At 41.4% G+C, this 20292-nt stretch overlaps 2 protein-coding genes across 3 annotated transcripts in view; one reads left to right on the top strand and one right to left on the bottom strand.

Annotated features, from left to right (window-relative positions):
* Positions 1-7535, top strand: part of Ccdc125 (coiled-coil domain containing 125) — a 45887-nt gene extending 38352 nt beyond the window's left edge. The window contains exon 12 of the mRNA XM_041663260.1: positions 7483-7535. Within this exon, the coding sequence (XP_041519194.1) occupies positions 7483-7493 (11 nt within the window). The 3' untranslated portion in view covers positions 7494-7535. The remainder of the gene's footprint in view (positions 1-7482) is intronic.
* Positions 197-19329, bottom strand: Cdk7 (cyclin dependent kinase 7). 2 transcript variants are annotated; one of them, XM_041663261.1, is made up of 12 exons: positions 19159-19329; positions 18862-18921; positions 17111-17144; positions 15738-15805; positions 13457-13525; positions 10047-10157; positions 8569-8687; positions 7314-7413; positions 4514-4600; positions 3949-4098; positions 2575-2722; positions 205-1483 (listed from the first exon to the last, which is right to left on the bottom strand). In XM_041663261.1, the coding sequence occupies exons 1-12, from the start codon at positions 19222-19224 to the stop codon at positions 1455-1457; spliced, it is 1041 nt and encodes a 346-aa protein (XP_041519195.1). In that variant the 5' UTR covers positions 19225-19329; the 3' UTR covers positions 205-1454. The 2 variants fall into 2 exon arrangements, with proteins under 2 accessions (XP_041519196.1, XP_041519195.1); XM_041663262.1 differs by lacking the exons at positions 13457-13525; positions 15738-15805 and having other exon boundaries at positions 197-1483; positions 19159-19190.
* Between the last annotated feature and the right edge of the window lie 963 nt (positions 19330-20292).

The following is a 20292-nucleotide window of genomic DNA, read 5'->3' as shown; positions in this document are numbered from 1 at the left end:
CAGAACAAGAGTGAAGCTTTGCTCTCCCAAACCTTCCATACGTGAAGTTCGTATGGGGCTGGAGAAATGACTCAGTAATTCGGAACTGGCTGCTTGCTCTTCTAGAGGACCTGCGTTTGATTTCCAGCACCCTCATGATGGCTTACAACTATACACAGTTCCAGTTCCAGAAAATCTAATGCTATTTTCTGGCCTCCAGAGGCACCAGGAATGCACACATTACATAGACATACATGTAGACAAAGCACCATGCACATAATAACTTAGAAAAAAAAAGCTAAAGTGGCCAACACCATGTTTTAGCCTTGTTGAAATTCTTAAGGAACTTGAAGCATGCTAGCTAGTTATCTCACCTAGGAACTATTACCCATAGATTTGTGTCATTTATTTTAACAGTGCCAGGTACTGAAATCAGGGGCTCATATATGCTGGGAAAACTCTCTACACTAAGCTACCCCTAACTAAACTCACTCTATTGACCAGCCGGCCTTGAACTCAGAGATCCACCTGCCTCTGCCTCCTGAGATTTAAGGGATAAGTCACTATGCTTCACCATTCATGTTATTTTTAAGATAAATTTTATCAGCAATAGAAAAATAACAGTCTGTAAACAAAGCACAGGTAAATAGCATTATTTACAATACATTATTATATGGTAACTAGATTCATATCCATTAATATGGAAAGGAAGGTTCTAAGTAAAAAACAAACAATAGCATGAGATGTAGTAGGTTTTTGTTATTTGAGAATGTTATATGTAGCCCTTGCTGGCCTGGAACTCAGTATGCAGACCAGGCTAGCCTGAAACTCTGAGATCTACCCCCTTCACCCGCTAGGATCAAAGCTAACAGGGGAGACAGAGTTCTCTGAAGGGAACAATATAAAACCATGGAATGATAAACACAAATTTCCCCAAATCTGTTTCCTTGGGGACGGTAAAAAGGAATGGAATAGAAAGTATTAAGAAGGCTGATCATGCCAGAATAACCAAAACAATTTAAGACCTGAGGCAGGAGGATCACAGTGAGTTCCAAGTGGAAGAGTATTAAGGGAGGTGTCAGTTTTATCTTCTCAGGTCTACTTAGTCTGGGTAGTGGTTAGTATCAGCAAAACTGTTAACAGTATTTTTCTGTTTTAAATACTACTCATAATGAACTTGAGGTGGTATATCATCCAGAGCTGCAGAACAACCAGCATTATATATTAAGGGTCTCCTAAAGCACTATGAATTACATTTCAGAGAACTAGACTTATTTCTGTATGTTAATCATAAATCACAAATATTTTTTTTAAAATACATTTAATAAAAATAACCATACTTTTACATATTTTTACATGTGTAGAATATTTACAAGTTCTCTTCTACAGCATTTAATGTTCCTTATTTTTTTTATATTATTTGCCTTTTGGATTATTTCTTTCAGCAGTGAAACACTGTCCATTGTTGGCTGTAACTAAAAAATTAGCTTCTTGGGCAATATTCCTGAAAGGAAAACAAAAAGGTTGTTCAGGCACTGCATTCCAATGCCATTAGCTGACTGACAGCACCTGTTAAACATTAACACAGTACACTTAGGAACTGCGGGACAAAGGCTGGAGAACTGGCTCAGCTCTTAAGAGCACTCACTGCTCTCTCAGAGAACCCGGGTCCAACTGCCAACAGCCACACAGCAGCTCAAAGCCACCTGTCCTGCCAGTTCCAGGGATCCGATGCCCTCTTCTGTTCTTCACAGGTACTGCACACATGTGGTACAGAGACATACATGCAAATAAAATACCCATATGCACAAAAATAAATTAAATAAATAAAAAAAATAACAAAGTCAAAAACAAAAATTATCCGGGCATTGGTGGCATAAGCCTTTTATCCCAGCACTTGGAAAGCAGAAGCAGGCAGATCTCTGTGAGTTTGAGGCCAGCCTGGTCTACTACAGAGATCTGGGACAGAGACACAGACACACACATACCCCATCAAAAAAAGAAAAAGAAAAAAGAAAAAAAGAAAAAGCTGGGTGTGCTGAAGATACATTTAGTCCTAGCACTCAAGAGGCAGAGGGAGGTGGATCTTGTAAATATAAGGCCAGCAAACCAGTCAGAGATACATAGTGAGAGGCTTTGTGCCAAACAAACAAACAAACAAACAAAAAAAGCAAAACAAACCAAAAATACAAAAGGGGGGCACAATGGGTGTGTGTGCCAGGGCTAGAAAGTTGGCGCGGTTGTCCAGAGCGGGGAGCCCAGATTTGGTCCCTGGAGTGTGCATGTGCACTACCTGCAATGCCAGCTCTAGCATCTGAAGCCTCTTCCGGTCTCCACAGATGGCAGAGTCACAGGCAGCCACACAAAAGCTTATTATGAGGGGAGCGGTGAGGGTAAGAAGGCACCCATAGAGAGCTCTCACAACTGAGGTCTACTCAAAAGGACCTGAAGGATCCTCAGTTGAGGGTTTTAAACAGCTCACGGCTCCGTTTTCTTAACTGGCTTCCAGTCACTAGCTATACACGAGCTATTTAGTGCTTTCTGATGTCACTTCTTTCATTTGTTTGTTTGTTGGTTACCAATGGGGATCTTTACCTTGTTCTAAGGCCTCTGTTCTTTTTCGTTTCGTTGCCATGGCTGGATTTGGCTGTTCCTTTAGGGCTTCCGCTGGACAGTTTGGTCTTGGAAGCTGGCATCCAGGTGTTGGCCCTGGACGATTACTGAAATACTTAGTCTTCAATGCCTTTTCAAAGAAAATAAACAAAATGTAAGGTCCATCTCTTTTGTTTTATTTTAGCCGAGGCCTAACTGCGAAGCACTGGCTGGCTGGTGTGAAACCTGGCATTAGCCCAGGCAGGCCGCCCACTTGTAGCACTCCTCCTGCTTGTTCTGAGTGTTGGGTGGCAGGCATGCAGCACCATGCCCAGCTCGAAAGTAATGCTTTAATGTTTGTGCTGCATGTAGGAAAATATAGCCCCAAATTGTTGATAGCATTAAAAATAGTATGTAATACCCCATGTCCCAAAACAAAGAATCAGTATCAAGAATGTGGTTATAACTACTACAGATAAACATCAGCATCCTACAACTGGCTGGTGCTGTTACTGCAGGAGGGGGGCTCACTCCCTTCTCATATTTCTAACAGCATAGACTGTACTGGAACCAATGAACTACAAATACAATAATCCACTGCAAATGGGTGAAAATTCACTTGGACTTATCCAAGGTTTCTATTAACCACTAGACTATAATATTGCAGCATTTACAAACTTTATAAAAGTAGTTTCCTCTCAAATGACAAGTTTGTCAGTTAATGCCTATTTATAATATACTAGGACTATCCAACAGCCACTGTAGTTTAATCACTCTGGATATGTCTCCCAGAGTCAGTGCATGGTGCCACATGCCTGTAGTCCACATGCCTGTAGTTGGGAGGCTGAGGCGAGATCAGGACTTTTCTAAGAGTATAATGTATTTTGATCATTTTCTTTCCCCTTTCCCAACTCCTCCCAGTTCCTCTGGACCCACCCATCTTCTTATTCTTCTCTTTCAAAACAAAAAAGTTGGTGGGCAGTAGTGGCGCACGCCTTTAATCCCAACACTCAGGAGGCAGAGGAAGGTGGATCTCTGTGAGTTCGGGTTAGCCTGGTCTACAGAACTAGTTCTAGGATAGTCAGAGCTACACAGAGACACCGTTTCGAAAACAAACAAACAAAAAAATATGCTCATCTGAAACACAGCAGTTTGAGTGAACACACATACACACCTTAGGCAAGCATAAATTCTTACATGTAAAATTTAATATCAGCCTGGACAGTGTTTATAACTTGGGGAAAGGGCACAAATACATACCCTCCCCCACGCGATATAAATCTTCTTGATATTTAAAGGCTATTAGAAAATCTTAGACATTTGAATTTTGTTTTATTAATGCTGCCAAGATGATCCTTAGTTTCCTAATATAAGTACCTGTGAAGCTGTGATTCTAGCACACGGATTAAACAGGAACAAGCCTTGGATGAGATCGAGCAAGTCGTCTCCTGCTGCAATGAAGATGTGTTGCAGTGGGATCCCAGGGAAACTCTTAAAAGTCACATAATCTGGAAGACTACACATGTCCTGAAAGAAAATTTACAGTTCAAACTTAAGTAAAGCATTTAGAGACAGAAATGAAACAAAGAAACAAAACAAAAAAGCAAAACATAAGAAAAAAGAGGGATCTGTCTGCCTGTGTCAACCGAGTGCTCGGATAAAATGTGTGTGCCACCACTGCCTAGCCCCTATGGCTAACTAGTGGCTTAGCTTTATTTGTTAGGTCATAAACAAAACATCACCACAGCTCTTGATTATAATTAAATGCCACCATGGCCACCTATGAGGATACTTTGTAAATTAGTTCAGTGACAGAGTACTTATCCAGCATGGAGAAGGCCTTGGTCCTTTGGCACTTTAGCACTAGCTATGTAGCTGCACACCTACGCAGCAAACACACCTTGCAGAGCATGACCACCTTCAGAGAACACAGACGGCTTACCGGCCACTGCTCTTCAGTTGGCGTACCCAAGGTTTCAAATATTCTTGTTAGCTGATCAAGGTCTGAATCTCCAGGCAAAAAAGGAACCTAAAAGTAAGAAATAGACATTTCAAAGCTGTTATTGAGAATGATTACATGAAAAATGCTATAAAATGTTGTAATAAAAAAATTAAACTTAGGGCTGGAGAGATAGATGACTCAGTGGGTAGTTAAGAGCACTGGCTGCTCTTCCAGAGGTCCTGAGTTCAATTCCCAGCAACCACATGGTAGCCCCCAACCATCTGTAAGGGGATCTGATGCCCTTTTCTGTCATAATAGAGCACTCATATAAAATAAAATACATCAATAAATAAATTTAAAACAAACAAACAAACAACAGTAACAACAACAAAATCAAACCAAAAAGCCAAACTCTGCAACAATTAAACACTTACGTCAATAGGGCTGGAAAAAGCTAAAACAGCTGTTAAAAGCACTGACTTCCATTATCGGTTTATTGCTTTTCAGCTCCAAACTCACCTTCTGCCCTCTCTGTAAAAAGCAAATCTGGGCAGTTTCTAGCAGGTACATACATCAATTCTTTATTGATTCTTTGGCAATTTCGCATCATGCACTATACACAGTTTGAAGCGCTTCCCTCGGCGCCCTAGAGCAGATTTCCAACACACTCCACAAAGCAGATCTTTAAATTTTATTATTTCCTATTATGAACAAATGCTTGCATGTACATCTGTGTACCACGTTCATGCCTAGCACCCTCAGAGGGTAGACGAGGGTATCAAATTGAGAGCTACCGTGAACCAGGTGCTGGATCTCGGGTCCTCTTCAGTGCCGAGTCATCAGTCTAGCGCCCAAAAAGCTGAGTTTGGAAGTTACCAGAAGAGACTCAAAGCAACTTTGCGGCCATCTAATCCTCGGTCATGCCTTTGAGCAGTGTCTAGAGTCAAGCCCTGGAATTCTTCCCTGGATGATTTCAGTGGTGGGCAATAGTGACTGTTGCTTACATCTGATACTCTTAGGATTAGTTCAAGTACTTATTAGCTAACTTTTCACTGTCGCCATCCCACTACAGTGGTGAGTGAGGGACTGGGTGGAACAGTCTCACTCTGTAACACAGGCCAACTTCAAACTCAAGGTAATTTTTCCTGCCTCAGCCTCCCAGATGCTGGAATCACAGTGTAAGCCACCACACTTTCTATTTTTAAATGTTCCTGAACAAATTAACGTGTGACTTGTAGGAAGATAAGGCCTACCCAGGCCGAGAGATGAGCCCACCTGGAGTCTACCTGAGGGCCTAGCAACAGGTGCTGTCAGAGGTCCTGATCCTGCCTATGAGGGGGAGTGACCATGCAATATCACTGGGTCGAATGCAGTCTGGGTGTGGGGAGGAGGGTATATAAAGCTCTCCCCATTGCTGAATAAACAAGTCTGCTTTTTGTTTTACCTGACTCCTGCTGTCTATGCCATTGATTCTGTACCTTATCACACCCTCCCCCCCAATCAACAGTTTGTTTTCTAACGGGTCCGGAGTTTGTAGAAGCTCTAGTAGGAAGAATTCAAAAATGTCTCAAGCTTGTGCAGAAAACATTTTATCAACTGAGTTATTTTACCAGCCTCTGTAATGGTTAATCTTGTCAGCCTGGTGGAATGTACAATCACCAAGAAAACAAACCTTAGTCAGGCGGTAGTGGTGCACACCTTTAATCCCAGCACTCAGGAGGCAGAGGCAGGTGGATCTCTGTGAGTTTGAGGCCAGCCTGATCTACAGAGCTAGTTCCAGGACAGCCAGGACTGTAACACAGAGAAACCCTGTCTCGAAAAACCAAAAACCTCGCTCAAGAGATTCACTGGGAAGGCAGAATCCAGGAGGGTGACAGCCTCTAGGGTAAGAAAAGCAGCAAACTGAACAGAGTTCAGAGCTTATATGGGGTTTCTTAGTTTGGGGAGGCTTCCCAGAGTGGCTTGGGATTGGTGGGATTTCAAGCCCTGGTCCTGGGGCCAAGTCAGGGTGTTTTCCTTGGCCCTTTTCACCCTACAAGAAATTCCCTTATGCTCAGAGATTTGTCTTCTTTTTTCTTTTCTTTTTGGTTTTTGGTGAGGTTTGTTGTGGTTGTGTGAAGTGGAGCGTACTGGGGAAACTTTCCCCTAGTGGAGCAGAGCTGTTAACAACTTCCATGGAAAACCCTACCTTTCTCAGCCAGAGCAGAGTTGTTACATTTGCAATGGGGAAACCTTTCCCTGGAGCAGGGCTGTTAACTGTATTTATGATGATTCTGTTGTTATTCCTTGGCTCCAGACTGCCATGAGACCATCCCAACCCAGCTACGATGCTTACATTTGTAAATTGTGTTCATTAAAGAGGTCAGGGTCAGGGATCCAGGATTAAATAAAAGGGAGTAGATATGAGCATTTACCTCTCTTCCGTTGCCATGACTTCTCTGCCATGATGGACTATACTCTCAGGCTGTGAACCTAAACAAAGCCACCCTTCCTTAATGCGATTTGTCAGGTATTTTGTCATAGCAATGTGAAAATGACCATGATTCCTCCCAAGTCGCTGAGGCTTTGTTTTGTGAGACAGGATTTTACCATGCAACTCAATCTAGTCTTGGGCTCACTTTGATCCTCCTGCCTCACTCTCCCACATCCTAGGACTAGAGTAACTGTTGAAACTAACTTTTAACAAACTGACTTTGCTTATCAATTTCTTGTTGTAGGATTATGATGAAAAGATAATTCCTAAAAAATTATGAGAATTTTATCAACCGTACTTAAGCTTGTACATGAATTTAGGACTTACCCTTAGAAGCAATTCTGCTAATATACAGCCAACAGCCCACATGTCCACACCCACACCATACATCCTAGCTCCAAACAGTAATTCAGGGGCCCGGTACCATCTAGGAAAGAATGAAATAATATCATATGAGAATCAACTACTAAGGCTAATGTTTTTTTTTTTTTGACAGGGTCTCACTAAGAAGCTCTGATGTCCTGAACTCAGTATGTAGACCAGGCTGGCCTCAAACTCACAGAGATCTGCCTGTCTCGGCCTCCCGAGTGCTGGGGTTAAAGGCGTGCACCGTCACTGTCCAGCTAAGGCGAATTGTTAAAAGATAAATTATCCTTGCATATTTTTAGAACGAACCACTCACCATGAGTCCTGAAGCACCCTGCCTTGCCAGGTCTCAAGAATACTATTCCTGAAATTCTATCCAAAATTTATTTTCTACTACACTTTTCCCATTAATATGCTAGCATATAACTTTTCTAAAATCCAAATGCATCAAATCCTTGTCTCATTCTTTCTTAAATTTCTTGTTTTTTATTTTTTTGAAAACAGGATCTTAAGCAGTTTAGTCCGGTCTCAAGATCACTAATTAAGGCAAACCCTGAATTAAGATTTATTGACTATTTTATGTATCTGTATGTATAACTTTATGCCAGAAGAGCGCCATCAGATCCCACTATAGAAAGTTGTTGAGAAACCCTGTGGTTGCTGGGAATGGAACTCAGGACCTCTGGAAGAATAGCAGTGCTCTTAACTGGAGAGAACTCCTCTCTAGCCCATACCTAGAAGTTTTGATTTTCCTGCCTCTGCATTCAGAAGTGTTGGGATTTCAAGTGAGACACCATGTCTGACCCCCTAACTCTTTATTATTATTATTATTATTATTATTATTATTATTATTATTATTTTGGTTCCACCTCACCTGTCTCTGCCTCCCAATGTTGAAATGAAAGGAGCTTGACACCATGCCCCACTTAGAATTTTTCTGAGTGAAAAGAGTTATTCGGAGATTCAAGGTATAGTTAAGTTAATCGCTATCTCATCAAAAATATATCTGAAGACTGAGTTAATTAGATTCTGTCTGAAAGAGCTTTGTGTTTTTACTGTGGCAAATTAGACTTAATATAAGAAGGGCTGGATTTCAGACGACACCAACAGGGACTCACTCCCGAGTTCTGCAAAGGTATTTCAGAGAACTTAGCTGATGCTCAGTTGTGATGACTAGCCTAACACCTAAACTCTCAATTTCTTAAGGCGTTCTCACCTGGTCACAACCTGATGCGTGTAAGCCCTATTGGGACTCCCAAATGACTTGGCCAGGCCAAAATCTGCCAGTTTCAGAACTCCATTCTCATCCAACAACAAGTTGTTTGGTTTCAAATCCTGTATCAAACAAAATCAAGTAGGATTAGAGGAAAATAACATAATGATACATTTAGCTAGTTTACCTAACTACATACCTTATGTATTAATTTATTTGATTCAGAGTCTTATGTAGCCCAGGCTGGCTTTGAATTCACTAGGTAGTGAAAAAGGGCAAACTTGACTTTCTGATGCTTCTACCTCTACTCCCAAGTGCTGGACTGCAGTGTATGGAGCAAATGTGATGTTGAAGATTGGAATATAGGACTTCATATATGTTAGGCATGTAGTTTACTAATTAAGCTATGGCCTTAGCTCCTGTTAGCTTAACTTTAAAACAAGAAAACTAGGCATACTGGCACAGACTGGTAGTCCCAGGCCTTAGGAAAGTGAAGACAAAGAATAATGAATACACAGACAGCCCGGGGGTGGTAGTTTGAATGTAACTGGCCCCCAAAGGGAGTGGCACTACTAGGAGGTCTGGCTTTGGTGAAGATGTGGCTTTGCTGGAGGAAGTATGTCACTGTGGTGTGGGCTCTGAGGTCTCTTTCGTTCACAATTCCCTCAGTGTAACACACAGACCAATTCCTGTTGTCTTCTGATCAAGATATAGCCAGCGCCATGTCATTCTGTACACTGCCATGTTACCCGCCATGATGATAATGGTCTGAACCTCTGAAACTGTAAGTGAACCACCTTCAATTAAATGTTTCCCCTTATAGTCTGGCGGTCCTAGCCCAAGCCTTTAATCCCAGCACTCTGGAGGCAGAGGCAGGTGGATCTCTGTGAGTTCGAGGCCAGCCTGGTATACAAGAACTCATTCCAGGACAGGCACCAAAGCTACAGAGAAACCCTGCCCTGAAAAAAAGGTTTCCTTCTAACAGTTGCTGTGGTCATGGTGTCTTTTCACAACAACAGAAACCCTAACTAAGACTTTTGGCTAAAGGGGAAGACCCCATCTTCAAAACAAAAACCACCAACTGAGCTGGCAATGTGGTTCAGCAGGTAGAGCCATCTGCAGTAAACTTAATGATCTAAATTTTATTCTCAGGATCCACAGAGTGGCTGGCAAGAACTGACACATACCCTTCTTCACTTATGCACCTGCACTCACACACATAAACACGTGTATTCAAATACATAAAATAAAAACCTGAACTAACCAATGACAAAAAGTTTAATTAAACTTAAGCAGCAACATTAAAAGTCAGGTGTAGTAAAACACACCTACAAGCCCAGCAATGAGGAGTTGAAATCAGAAGAATCAAGAATTTGAGGCCAACCTGGGCTACATGAAAAACCCCAGGCCATCCTTGAATACAAATCAAGACCTCTCATGGGTGGATGGATGGACGGATGGAGCATTACTTAAAATCTTACCCTGTGTAGAATCCAATGCTGATGTAAATATTCTAACCCCTGAAGAGTCATCAACATGTAGGCTTTAATGTGGGATGGTGTCAACACAAGACTACTGTCCTTTATTATAACCTATAAAGTAGACAGGCAACACACAAGTATGTTTCATTATTCCAAACGAACTCTAACAAATAAAAAAATACACAGAATGTACCCATACACATGTATTTCTTTTGTTTGTTTGTTTGTTTGTTTATGGCTTGTCGAGACAGGGGTTCTCTGTGTAGCTTTGGAACCAGTCCTGGCACTCGCTCTGTAGACTAGGCTGGCCTTAAACTCAAAGAGATTTGACTGCCTCTGCCTCCCCAGTGCTAGGATTAAAGGCATGCCACCATGCCCGGCTCATACACATGTACTTCTATGAGAGGTTATCCAACTTTCCTTTAGAAGATATCACACGAATTTCCAAAATTAGCAGGTTAAAAAGCATCATCATTTTCAGGAGAAAGCAATACTGTGCACCCTACAACTCTGGCTTACTAGTATCAAATATCAGGGCTGGCAAGAGAGCTCACTGGTTAAGAGCTCTCTTCCAGGAGCCGGGTTCAATTCCTAGCACCAATATGGCAGCTTGCAACTATCTGTAACTCCAGTTCCAGAGGATCTGACATCCTCACAGACATACATGCAGGTAAAACACCAATGCATATAAAATAAATAAATATTATATTTATAATACATAAATAAATCTTTAAGAAGAAAAGAGAAAAGTGAGCAGTAGCATGGTGGGCAGGCTGGGCCAGGCCACTGGGAGGGGAAGCGTGAGCAGCAACGCAGCAGGCGTGACAACAGCAGTGGCCTCCAGAAACTATCTGACCACTGGAGCCTCAGCCTCACCAATGCCAGGAGGAATAATCACTTGAGTCTTGGGCCCATAGGCACCTAGAGTTCGAGGCCAGCCTGGTCTACAAAAAGACAACCAAAATATTGGAAGAAATCAACAAATTCCTTAAAGAAATCAAGATCAAGAAAAAGCAATCAAACAGGTGAAAGAAATGGTTCAAGACTCGAAAACTGAAATAGAGGCAATAAAAAAAAAACAAACAAACCAAGAGCAATCTGGAAAAGGAAAATCTCAGTAAATAATCAGGAACTACAGATGCAAGCATAAACGACAGAATACAAGAGATGGAAGAGATAATCTCAGGCATAGAAGATACGAGAGAGGAAATAATCAAAGAAAGTTAAATCCAATAAATTCTTAACACAAAACATCCAGGATATCTGGGATACCATGAAAAAACTAAACCTAAGAATAATAGGGATAGAAGAAGGAGAAGTCCAGCTCAAAGGTACAGAAAATATACCCAGCAAAATCATAGGAGAAAACCTTCCCAGCCTAAAGAAGGATATGCCAACAAAAATACAGGGAACTTCCCAGGGGAGGCCTTAACCTCTCAGGAGAGGATGGGAAGTAGGGTGGGGAAAGGGGAGGAAAAGGACGGGGGTGGGGGTGGGAGTGGAGGGAGATTGGGTATGCAAATAAATAAAAAAATAAATAAATTTTAAAAAGAAGCTTACAGAACACCAAATAGACCTTACCAAAAAAGGAAGTACCCTTGTCACATAATAATCAAAACACTAAACATACAGAATAAAGAAAATATTAAAGAAAAAGGCCAAGTAACATATAAAGGCAGACCTATCAGAATTACAGCTGACTTCTTGATGGAAACAATGAAAGCCAGAAGGTCCTGGTCAGGTGTTATATAGACATTAAGAGACCACGGATGCCAGTACAGAATACTATATCCAACAAAGCTTTCAATCAACACAGACAGAGAAAACAAGATATTCTCTGCTGGGCGGTGGTGGCACATGTCTTTAATTCCAGCACTTGGGAGGCAGAGGCAAGCAGATCCGCCTAGAAAGGCGAAAAAAGACAAAATCTTCTGAGTAAACTAGGTGTGTGGGAGGCAGGGGGAGCGGAGAGAAGAGGAAAAGAAGGTAGGGGAGTAGGAAAAAAATGTATAGCTCAATTAAAAACAACAAATAAAAATTTTTACAAAAGTATTGAATGTCTGTAGGCTTTGTTCTTACCTTCTGACAAGTGCATTTAGTATTGCTTTGGGAAATTACTTCATCCCAGCTCAGGTCACATGGTAAAAGTAAGACCGATCTAACCTCTACCTGAGACCTCCTCACTATAGCAACTTTGCCAAGAGACAGGATGCTTAAGAACAGATATATGACCTATGACCTAAAACTTAATTTCATTCAAGAAACCTAAATAATGCCTGTTGGTTGTGGTGCACACCTTTAGTCTCAGTGCTCAGGAGGCACAGGGAGGCCAATCTCTGAGTTTGAAGGCAGCCTGCGCTGTAGAGCAAGCTCCAGGACAGCCAGAGCTCCACAAAACAAAATAAAACAAACAAAAAACCAGAAACCTAAGTACTTAAAGCAGAATCAAAGGGAGTCAAGCATTTCCTTACCAGGGTAATTAGACTAAGACTACCAAGCTTGGAATTGGCTGGGAAAATAGAGTGAAATGTAAGCTCATGACTGATGGCAACAGAGAGGAAAAGAGAACCGAATCAAATGATTATCTGTAAGCTCTGCTAGTTTATTGTAAGGCGTATTGGTTCCTTTTATTACTGGGCAGTATTTTCTTATGTGGGTGATGAATCTGCTTAAATATCCACTAGATGAAGTACATTTTAGCTGTTTCCAATTTTAATGAACACCCATACACCAAGTGATTTCTTTGCTAGCAATGTTTTTTTCTTGAATAAATAGCAAACAATGGTTGATAGATTACATTATTACTAATGACTGCAATTTTACTAATGTTATTATACATAATATTGGTAAATTAGTGGTATTGATGCTAGGACCTATAAGATATAGCATTGTCACCAGCCTGTATACTTAGCAAATTCCTTTTATTATTTGATACTGTGTTATAAAAAATCCCTTTTACCTTTGATATGATAGTCAATGTGACTATAATTTTAGAACAAACTGTCCTATTTTCAAAAGTTACTATATTACTTATTATATACATTATATATTACTTATTATATACACTATATTACATATTATATACAATTATATATAAGTAATACATATTACAGCACACACACACACAAAACTGTTGCAATCAAACCAGCAATGTATGAAAATTCTAGTTGTTTTAAATCCTTGAGTTGTCAGTTTTTCTGAGATTCAATTAATGAAAAGCATGAGACTTTAAAAAAATCTAAATCTCTGTACTTAATACTAGAAGTACAGCTAAATGTAAAGAAATCAGAGGTCTTTTTGACTTCTGCAAGAGAGCTATTTTTTGTGGGTCAGTATCCTATTAAAACAAAACAAACACACAGGTTCCACTCTCACTACATGGGGAAAGTCTCTAGGAATCCTAATCTTACCTCCAGGTCAGTTTCCATGAAATCAAAGACAAGGCTAATGTTAGATTTATGTCCAAATGCATCAAGGAGCTGCAAAGCAAAGCAAAGTAAAACAAAGCAATTATATTGTTATTCTGTATTAATGTTGGAATTTAGTGTTGATGAAAACTTTTTTTAAGAATTATTTGTTTGCTTCCTCTCCCACCCTGCCCCACAGTACTGGCAGATGCTCTAACAGAAAGGTTGAGACCAGATATCACTATGTAACTCAAGCTGACCTAGAGCCTGCTATGTGGTCCAGACTGGCCTGAACTCACAACCTGCCTTCCTCTGCCACTATCTCTCAGTAATTATAATATAAATGTGCACTGCCTGACTTAAAATTTTAAACTGCTGGTAATTTCCTGTAAACATGAAAGCCTTTTATTAACATTCGCCCCATTTTTTGACAGGAGTTAGTTTTTTCAGGCACAAAAATATTAAATCTTATTTAACAAACTCACTAAAAACTTAAAAACTCCTCTCCCTAAACCCCCAAGTATTAGAATAAAAAAATAAATCAAAATTCCACAGCCCTGATGGTGGTGGCACACGCCTTTAATCCCAGCACTAAAGGTAGAGGCAGGTAGATTTCTGAGTTCATGACCAGCATGGTCTACAGAGACAGGCTACATAGAAAAATACTGTCTCAAAAACCAAACCAAACCAAACAAGAAGAGAAATTTTCACCTTAGTTTCTAGTTGGAAAAAATTTTCTGGGACTGGGGATAGGGCTCAGCAGTTATAGCCTTGTCACATAAATAAAGACTGGACCAGAGTTCAGATTTCAGAAACCATGTAAACTCCAGGCAGGAAAGGTGTGCCTGCAATTCCAGCCTTAGAAGGGAAGAAGGGTTTCCCAGAGCAAGTTAACTAACAAAACCACCCAAATCACTGAGCTCTGGTTTTGAAGGAGAGTCTCTGCCTTGTCATGGTGGCGCACACCTTTAATCCCAGCACTCAGTAGGCAGGGGCAGGTGGATCTCTGAGTCCAAGGCTACAGAGTGAGTTCCAGGACAGGCAGAGCTACACAGAAAAACCCTGTCTCAAACAAAAGAAGATAAAAGCCGAATAAATGAATAAATAAATAAAATTCTAAGCAAAATGCTTAAGAAAATTCTTGTCAGGCAAAGTGATACACACTTGTAGTTCCAGTACAGTAATTACAGCAACTGACTGTAACAGGGTCCCACACCTTAGCACAACAGACTCCATTATGGGAAAACCATTCAGGTCATAAAACTCAGTGTGTAGATAGTACCACCTGCCAAATGAAAACAAAGACCTAATCCATCAAAGTCCATAGTTCTGGGAAAACGTACTAACCTTGCTTCTTTTTGGCTTCTATAGCTCCGATTCTGGCTAACTGTTCTTATTAACTGAAGAATGTCAACCCAGAATATGCTTTTTGTATATAAAAGCTCACTTTGAGAAATGCTTGGTGCTACACTGGATTCCAGTCAGTGTAGTTGCCAGCCAGTTAATAAGACTCAATAACTTATTAACTCTATTGACTTGAACCCAAGCCTGAGTTGTCTTCTCTGGTGGATACCCCACAACACCAATTACTTGGAAGGCAAGATCACCTGCGTCTATGAGTTCAAGGCAACACTACACAAAAGGCCACCAAACAAAACAAGAAAAAGAGTCTCTTCTAAAGCTCATCTGTCATCCACTGAATGAGTGACTGCCCACTGCAGGTACTACTGCAGACACCATAAATGCCTTCAGTTGGCTAGCCGGCAAAAATCGAAAGAACATATTCCAGCCCTCATGCAGACAAAAAGAAAGCTTCTGTATCTGAATGCAAGCTGCTACTTTTAACCCTGTGCCTACAGCTCTCTAGGACTCAAAATAATTTCTGACGAAATTAGCCTGTATGGCAACACCTGACTCAACTCATCATCATGCATAATGCTAATGATACTACTCACAGCAAAAGTGGGACAGAAGATACATTTCAAGTCAGGCGGTGGGGGTGCACACCTTTAAAGGCTTAATTAAGCCCAGTATCGGGAGGCAGAGACAGTTTGGTCTCAGTGAGTTTGAGGCCAGCCTGGTTTACAAAGCAAGTTCCAGAACATCCAGGAATGTTGCACAAGAAACCCTATCTTGAAAAACCAAAAAATAAAGAAAATAAATTTCAAGCTGACCAACTTTCAAGGCTCAGCTACATTAACTCATCTTGCTGAGCCTCTGATCAACATTCACCATATTCAGAATATGGAGGATCCCAAAAGCAAACAACTTAGATCATACTCACACCAATTATATTGGGATGACTGAGCTCCTGTAACAGTTTTATCTCTCTTAAGGCTGTTCTATTTATACCTACAGAAAAAGAATGCAAAAATGAACAATGATTCTCAAATCTCAAACCTTTAACAAATGTGTTTTTTAGGAAAGGCCATTTCAGGAAATAAACATTTCACACATAAAAAAAACAAATAATTTTTACTATTTGTATAAGTTCTTTTTCTCACATTGTTTTAAAGTGACTTAACATCGTCTATGAAAAATGGTAAAGTACTTATTTCTACAGCACATCATTCTGAAAATCCTTGCAACATTACAGACATGCAACAGACATGTGATAAATCTTCTCTCCTGCCCAACAAACATTAGAGGAAGACTCTGTGTGCTAATAGCAAAATGGCACTAAGGACACCTTTTTTTCAATACAAATGACCGGCACTTTCACAGATGAGGACTTTTTCATAGTAACTACTGTCTGCTACACTGGGCCTGACACTCTAAAAGGCTTTGGAATAAGAAGTAAATCTTTCCCTAATGTGTCCAATTTATAGGAACTTTGTGTTCTGTGAAGATGTATTCTTCAATTTTTCAAAGCAATTAGAAAACCAGAAATGCACTGGGCGGATTTAATCCCAGCACTCGGGAGGCAGAGGCAGGCGGGTCTCTGTGAGTTCGAGACCAGCCTAGTCTACAACAGCTAGTTCCAGGACAGGCTCCAAAGCGACAGAGAAACCCTGTCTCGAAAAACAAAACAAAACAAAACAAAACAAAACAAAAAAAACCCAGAAATGCAAAAGGTTGTAATGACTTACAACACCAAAAACAGCACGGAGGACATCCACTCAAGGGCCCAACAACCTTACTGCCCTCCATTTAATTTACATGATTTGAATCCTTCTAATGCTTTTATGTTGTTTATTTTTCTTTTTTTGGCTTTGAGACAGGGTTTCTCTATAGCTTCGGAGCCTGTCCTCGAACTCAGATCTGCCACTATCGCATGGCTTGAACGTTGTTTCTATCAGGCTTGTCTTTACTCTTGAGACCAGTGGTCTCAACCTTCGTAATGTTTTAATACAGTTCATGTTGTAGTGACCTCAACCATAAAATTATTGCTATTGCTACTTCTTAACTATAATTTTTGCTACTGTTATGAATCATAATGTGAATATATGATATACAAGATATCTGACATACCAGCACTGTGAAAGGGATGTTTGACCTCCAAAGGGGTTGAGACCCACAGGTTGAGAACCACTGTATTAGAGACACTGTAATAATGCTATAGAATTATTTATTGTCAGCTCTCACTGGCATTTTCCTCATCTCCTCAGATCAGAATAAATGCATCTCCTATTTGGTCAAATTATATGTAATACTTACCATCTTTAGCTTCTGATCTGTGTCCAAGTTTGATCTGGGAGAGAAAGTGGGGGAAACCAAAACACATTAACAATGTGCGGAGGATGGAGGTGGTGCAGGGGTTGAGAACACTGAATGCTTCCAAAGGATCCAGGTTCAATTTCCAGCAACCACACACAGCGTACAACCGCCAGCTCCACTGGGATCTAATGCCCACTTCTGACCTTGTACAAGTGGTGCACAGACAGACACAGAAGTGAAACACTGATGCACATACAACAACAAAAATTTTAAAATAAAACTAAACAAAAACTTGCAATGTGTTAATATATAATCTACATGCACAACAACTTATGTACAAGCAGGACGGCCACGGTGGTGCACATCTGTCGTCTCAATACTACTTGGGAGGCAGAGCCTGGGCTACAGAGCAAGATTCTGCTTCAAATAGGTCGAAACAGCTAGACTGGTGGGCATTCCTTTAATCCTAGCACTCATGAAACAAAGCACCAGATCTCCTGAGTTTGAATTTGAGTAAAGTCAGGTTTACATCCTGAGTTCTAGACCCTGTCTTAAAAAAATATGTAGTGATAATGTAGATCACGAGAACAACTGGGAATTCAAAGGCTGAAAGTATTGCCCAGGAACAGAGTGAGTCATGACAGTGGAAGGCAGAGTTGGAGCTCCAGCACAGCAGGACCCAAATGAATCAAGCATATACTTTAACCTTCTGAACTACACATGCAAACAACAGGCTCATCTGCTAACTGTACAATTTAATGTTAAACCTCTGGACCCACAATGTGGAAGCGAAGAATTATCACAAGCTGTTCTCTGACATGTACCATAAAACATGCTGTGGTACATGTAAACACACACACAAACAATAACTGATTCCTTTATGCTCCCACCTTCTTTGTTTTTTTGAGACAGGGCTTCTCTGTATAGCCCTGGCTGTCCTGGACCTCGCTCTGTAGGTCAGGTTAGCCTCAAATTCACATTGATCTGCCTGCCTCTGCCTTGAGTGCTTTGTGGGAGATTAAAGGGACTAAAGTTTGCATGATGCACCTCCACCGCCTGGCTCCCCCTTTTTATTTAAGTTTTTGTTTATTTTGCTTTGTTTTTGAGAAAGGCTCTTGCTATACATAGTCCAGGTTGGCCCTAGCTTTCAAATCCTCATCTTAGCCTCTGAATACTACGCTTATACGTGTTAATTACTACATCCAGATATCCTTTCATCTTTTCAAGTTAAATAGAGACCAGCAACAGAGGGTATGCTACTTTATTTCTCCAAAATTACTTCAATTTAGTATACTGGGAAAAAAAAATGGCATGAACAGAAAATAACACATATAGTTGGTAATATGTCCAATAATCCAATGTTTTTTATAAAACAAACTCATAAAATGTAAGAGCGTGATGGTGCGTCTTAAAACAGAGCAAAACGTAAATACTTGCAATCCCGGCACTCGGGAGGCAGAGGCAGGAGGATTTCCTCGAGCTGGAGACCAACCTGGACTACATAGCAAGACTGTCTCAAAGACAACTGGTCACGCCAATCAACTGATCGTGCACAAGTATTCTGTAAGAGTTGCCTGGCGTGCTGGAGCACGCCTACGAACCCATCACTAGCACGGCAGAGAAGCGGAAGGCTACAGCCAGTTCTAAGTTCTAGGCCAGCGGGGTCTAAACAGGCAGCTCCGAGCCAGCGAGGGCTACGTGGCAAGCAAGACACAAAGACCAGAGAGACAACGACGTAAAAGGTAACTCACTTTCTTAATGGCGACAATCTGGTTGGTGTTCTTATCTCTGGCCTTATAGACCGTAGCAAACTAGAAAGGAAGACAGTGAGAGGTCTTTACGTGGTTGGTTCTGGGTCCCCACCCCTAACCCTTTTTTAAACCCGGGATCCGGAGCGTTCTCGCAGCGGCTTGCTAGGCGGCTGGACGGCCTCTTGTCCAGAAGGGAGGGAGGCCCGGGAGGCTGCGACGGGGCACCAGTCAGGCCACCCTCCCCGAAAGAGAGCCCGCGATGGCCAGGCTGTGCCAGCGCGAGAAGGACCTCCTCACCTGTCCCTCCCCGAGGAAGTCCAGCTTCTCATAGCGCTTCGCTCGAGACTTCACGTCCACAGCCATGCGAGTGGGAAGCCTGACTCCAGCAGAAAGCCAGGGCCGCCACCCCGCAGGAATTTAAAGCGTCTAAAAGCTCCCAACAGCTACTTCCGTCCACGGGGCGCACTCAACCTCTGTGGGCGGGGCCGGCCCTACGGAAGCTGGTAGGGGCCAGGAAGGGTGCCACGTGCGCACCGAGGCCGGAAGCGACGTCTTTTAGCTGGCTGTCAATTCGTTAATGTTTTTGTGTTTGGTTTTAGCTTGGATTTGCTTCGCTTCCAAGGATAGGTCAGCGTTACGACACGGTGTTTCTGAGTTCGGGAGTTTAGCTAGGGTGTAAGGCTTGGCCCCGCACTGGTTTTACTTTCCGTTTTCCTGTCGCCTCAGTAGCTATGGACACCAAACCCCTCCTTCTAAGGAGAGCCAAATTCTTAAAGGCTGATTTATGAACAGGCCAAGGGAAGCAAAATCCAGCCCTGCTGAACATTATGTTATAGAACATGTCTTTTGTCTTCTATAAAATCTAAACTAATGAATTAAGAAAAACAGCGTTTAGACATAGTAACACTGTCAGCTGTGATTATGCTTCAAGCCTATCTGTTTGCCAGTTAACTGGCTCCAGCAATGGTTTCCGTTTGAGTCATATTTTTGTCTTCATATCGCTCCCGTTTGCAGGGTGGTTTTGCTGAGACCTCGGTTCCCTGCTGAATTTAAGAATTTATTTTCACATTGTTCAGCTTTTTCTCTCTCGAGAAAACAAATGAAGCCAAAATTACTTCTAAAGCAAGAATCACACGTTTTAATGCCATTGCTTTTTAATTTTTATTTTATGTGTATGGTGTTTTGCCTGCATGTGTCTGAGTATCATAGGTGCACAGTGCCCATGAAGGTGAGGAGAGGGCATTGGATCCCCAGGAACTGGAGTTACAAATGGCTGTGAGCCACCATGTGGGTGCCAAGAACTCAACCTGGGTCCTCTGGAAGAGCAAATGCTCTTAAGAGTTGAGTCATCTCCATGCCCTTAATACATTTGTTAATAAAATCGATGACATCATTTGTTCAAATCGAGCTTCTACAGAGTTGACCAGGTCA

This window comes from Microtus oregoni, unplaced genomic scaffold (genome assembly GCF_018167655.1).
Source record: "Microtus oregoni isolate MIOR12 unplaced genomic scaffold, Mior012 000014F_ref0000157, whole genome shotgun sequence".
NCBI lineage: Eukaryota > Metazoa > Chordata > Mammalia > Rodentia > Cricetidae > Microtus > Microtus oregoni.
Note: the sequence above shows the minus strand (reverse complement) of the source record. Positions and strands in the feature narration are given on the sequence as shown.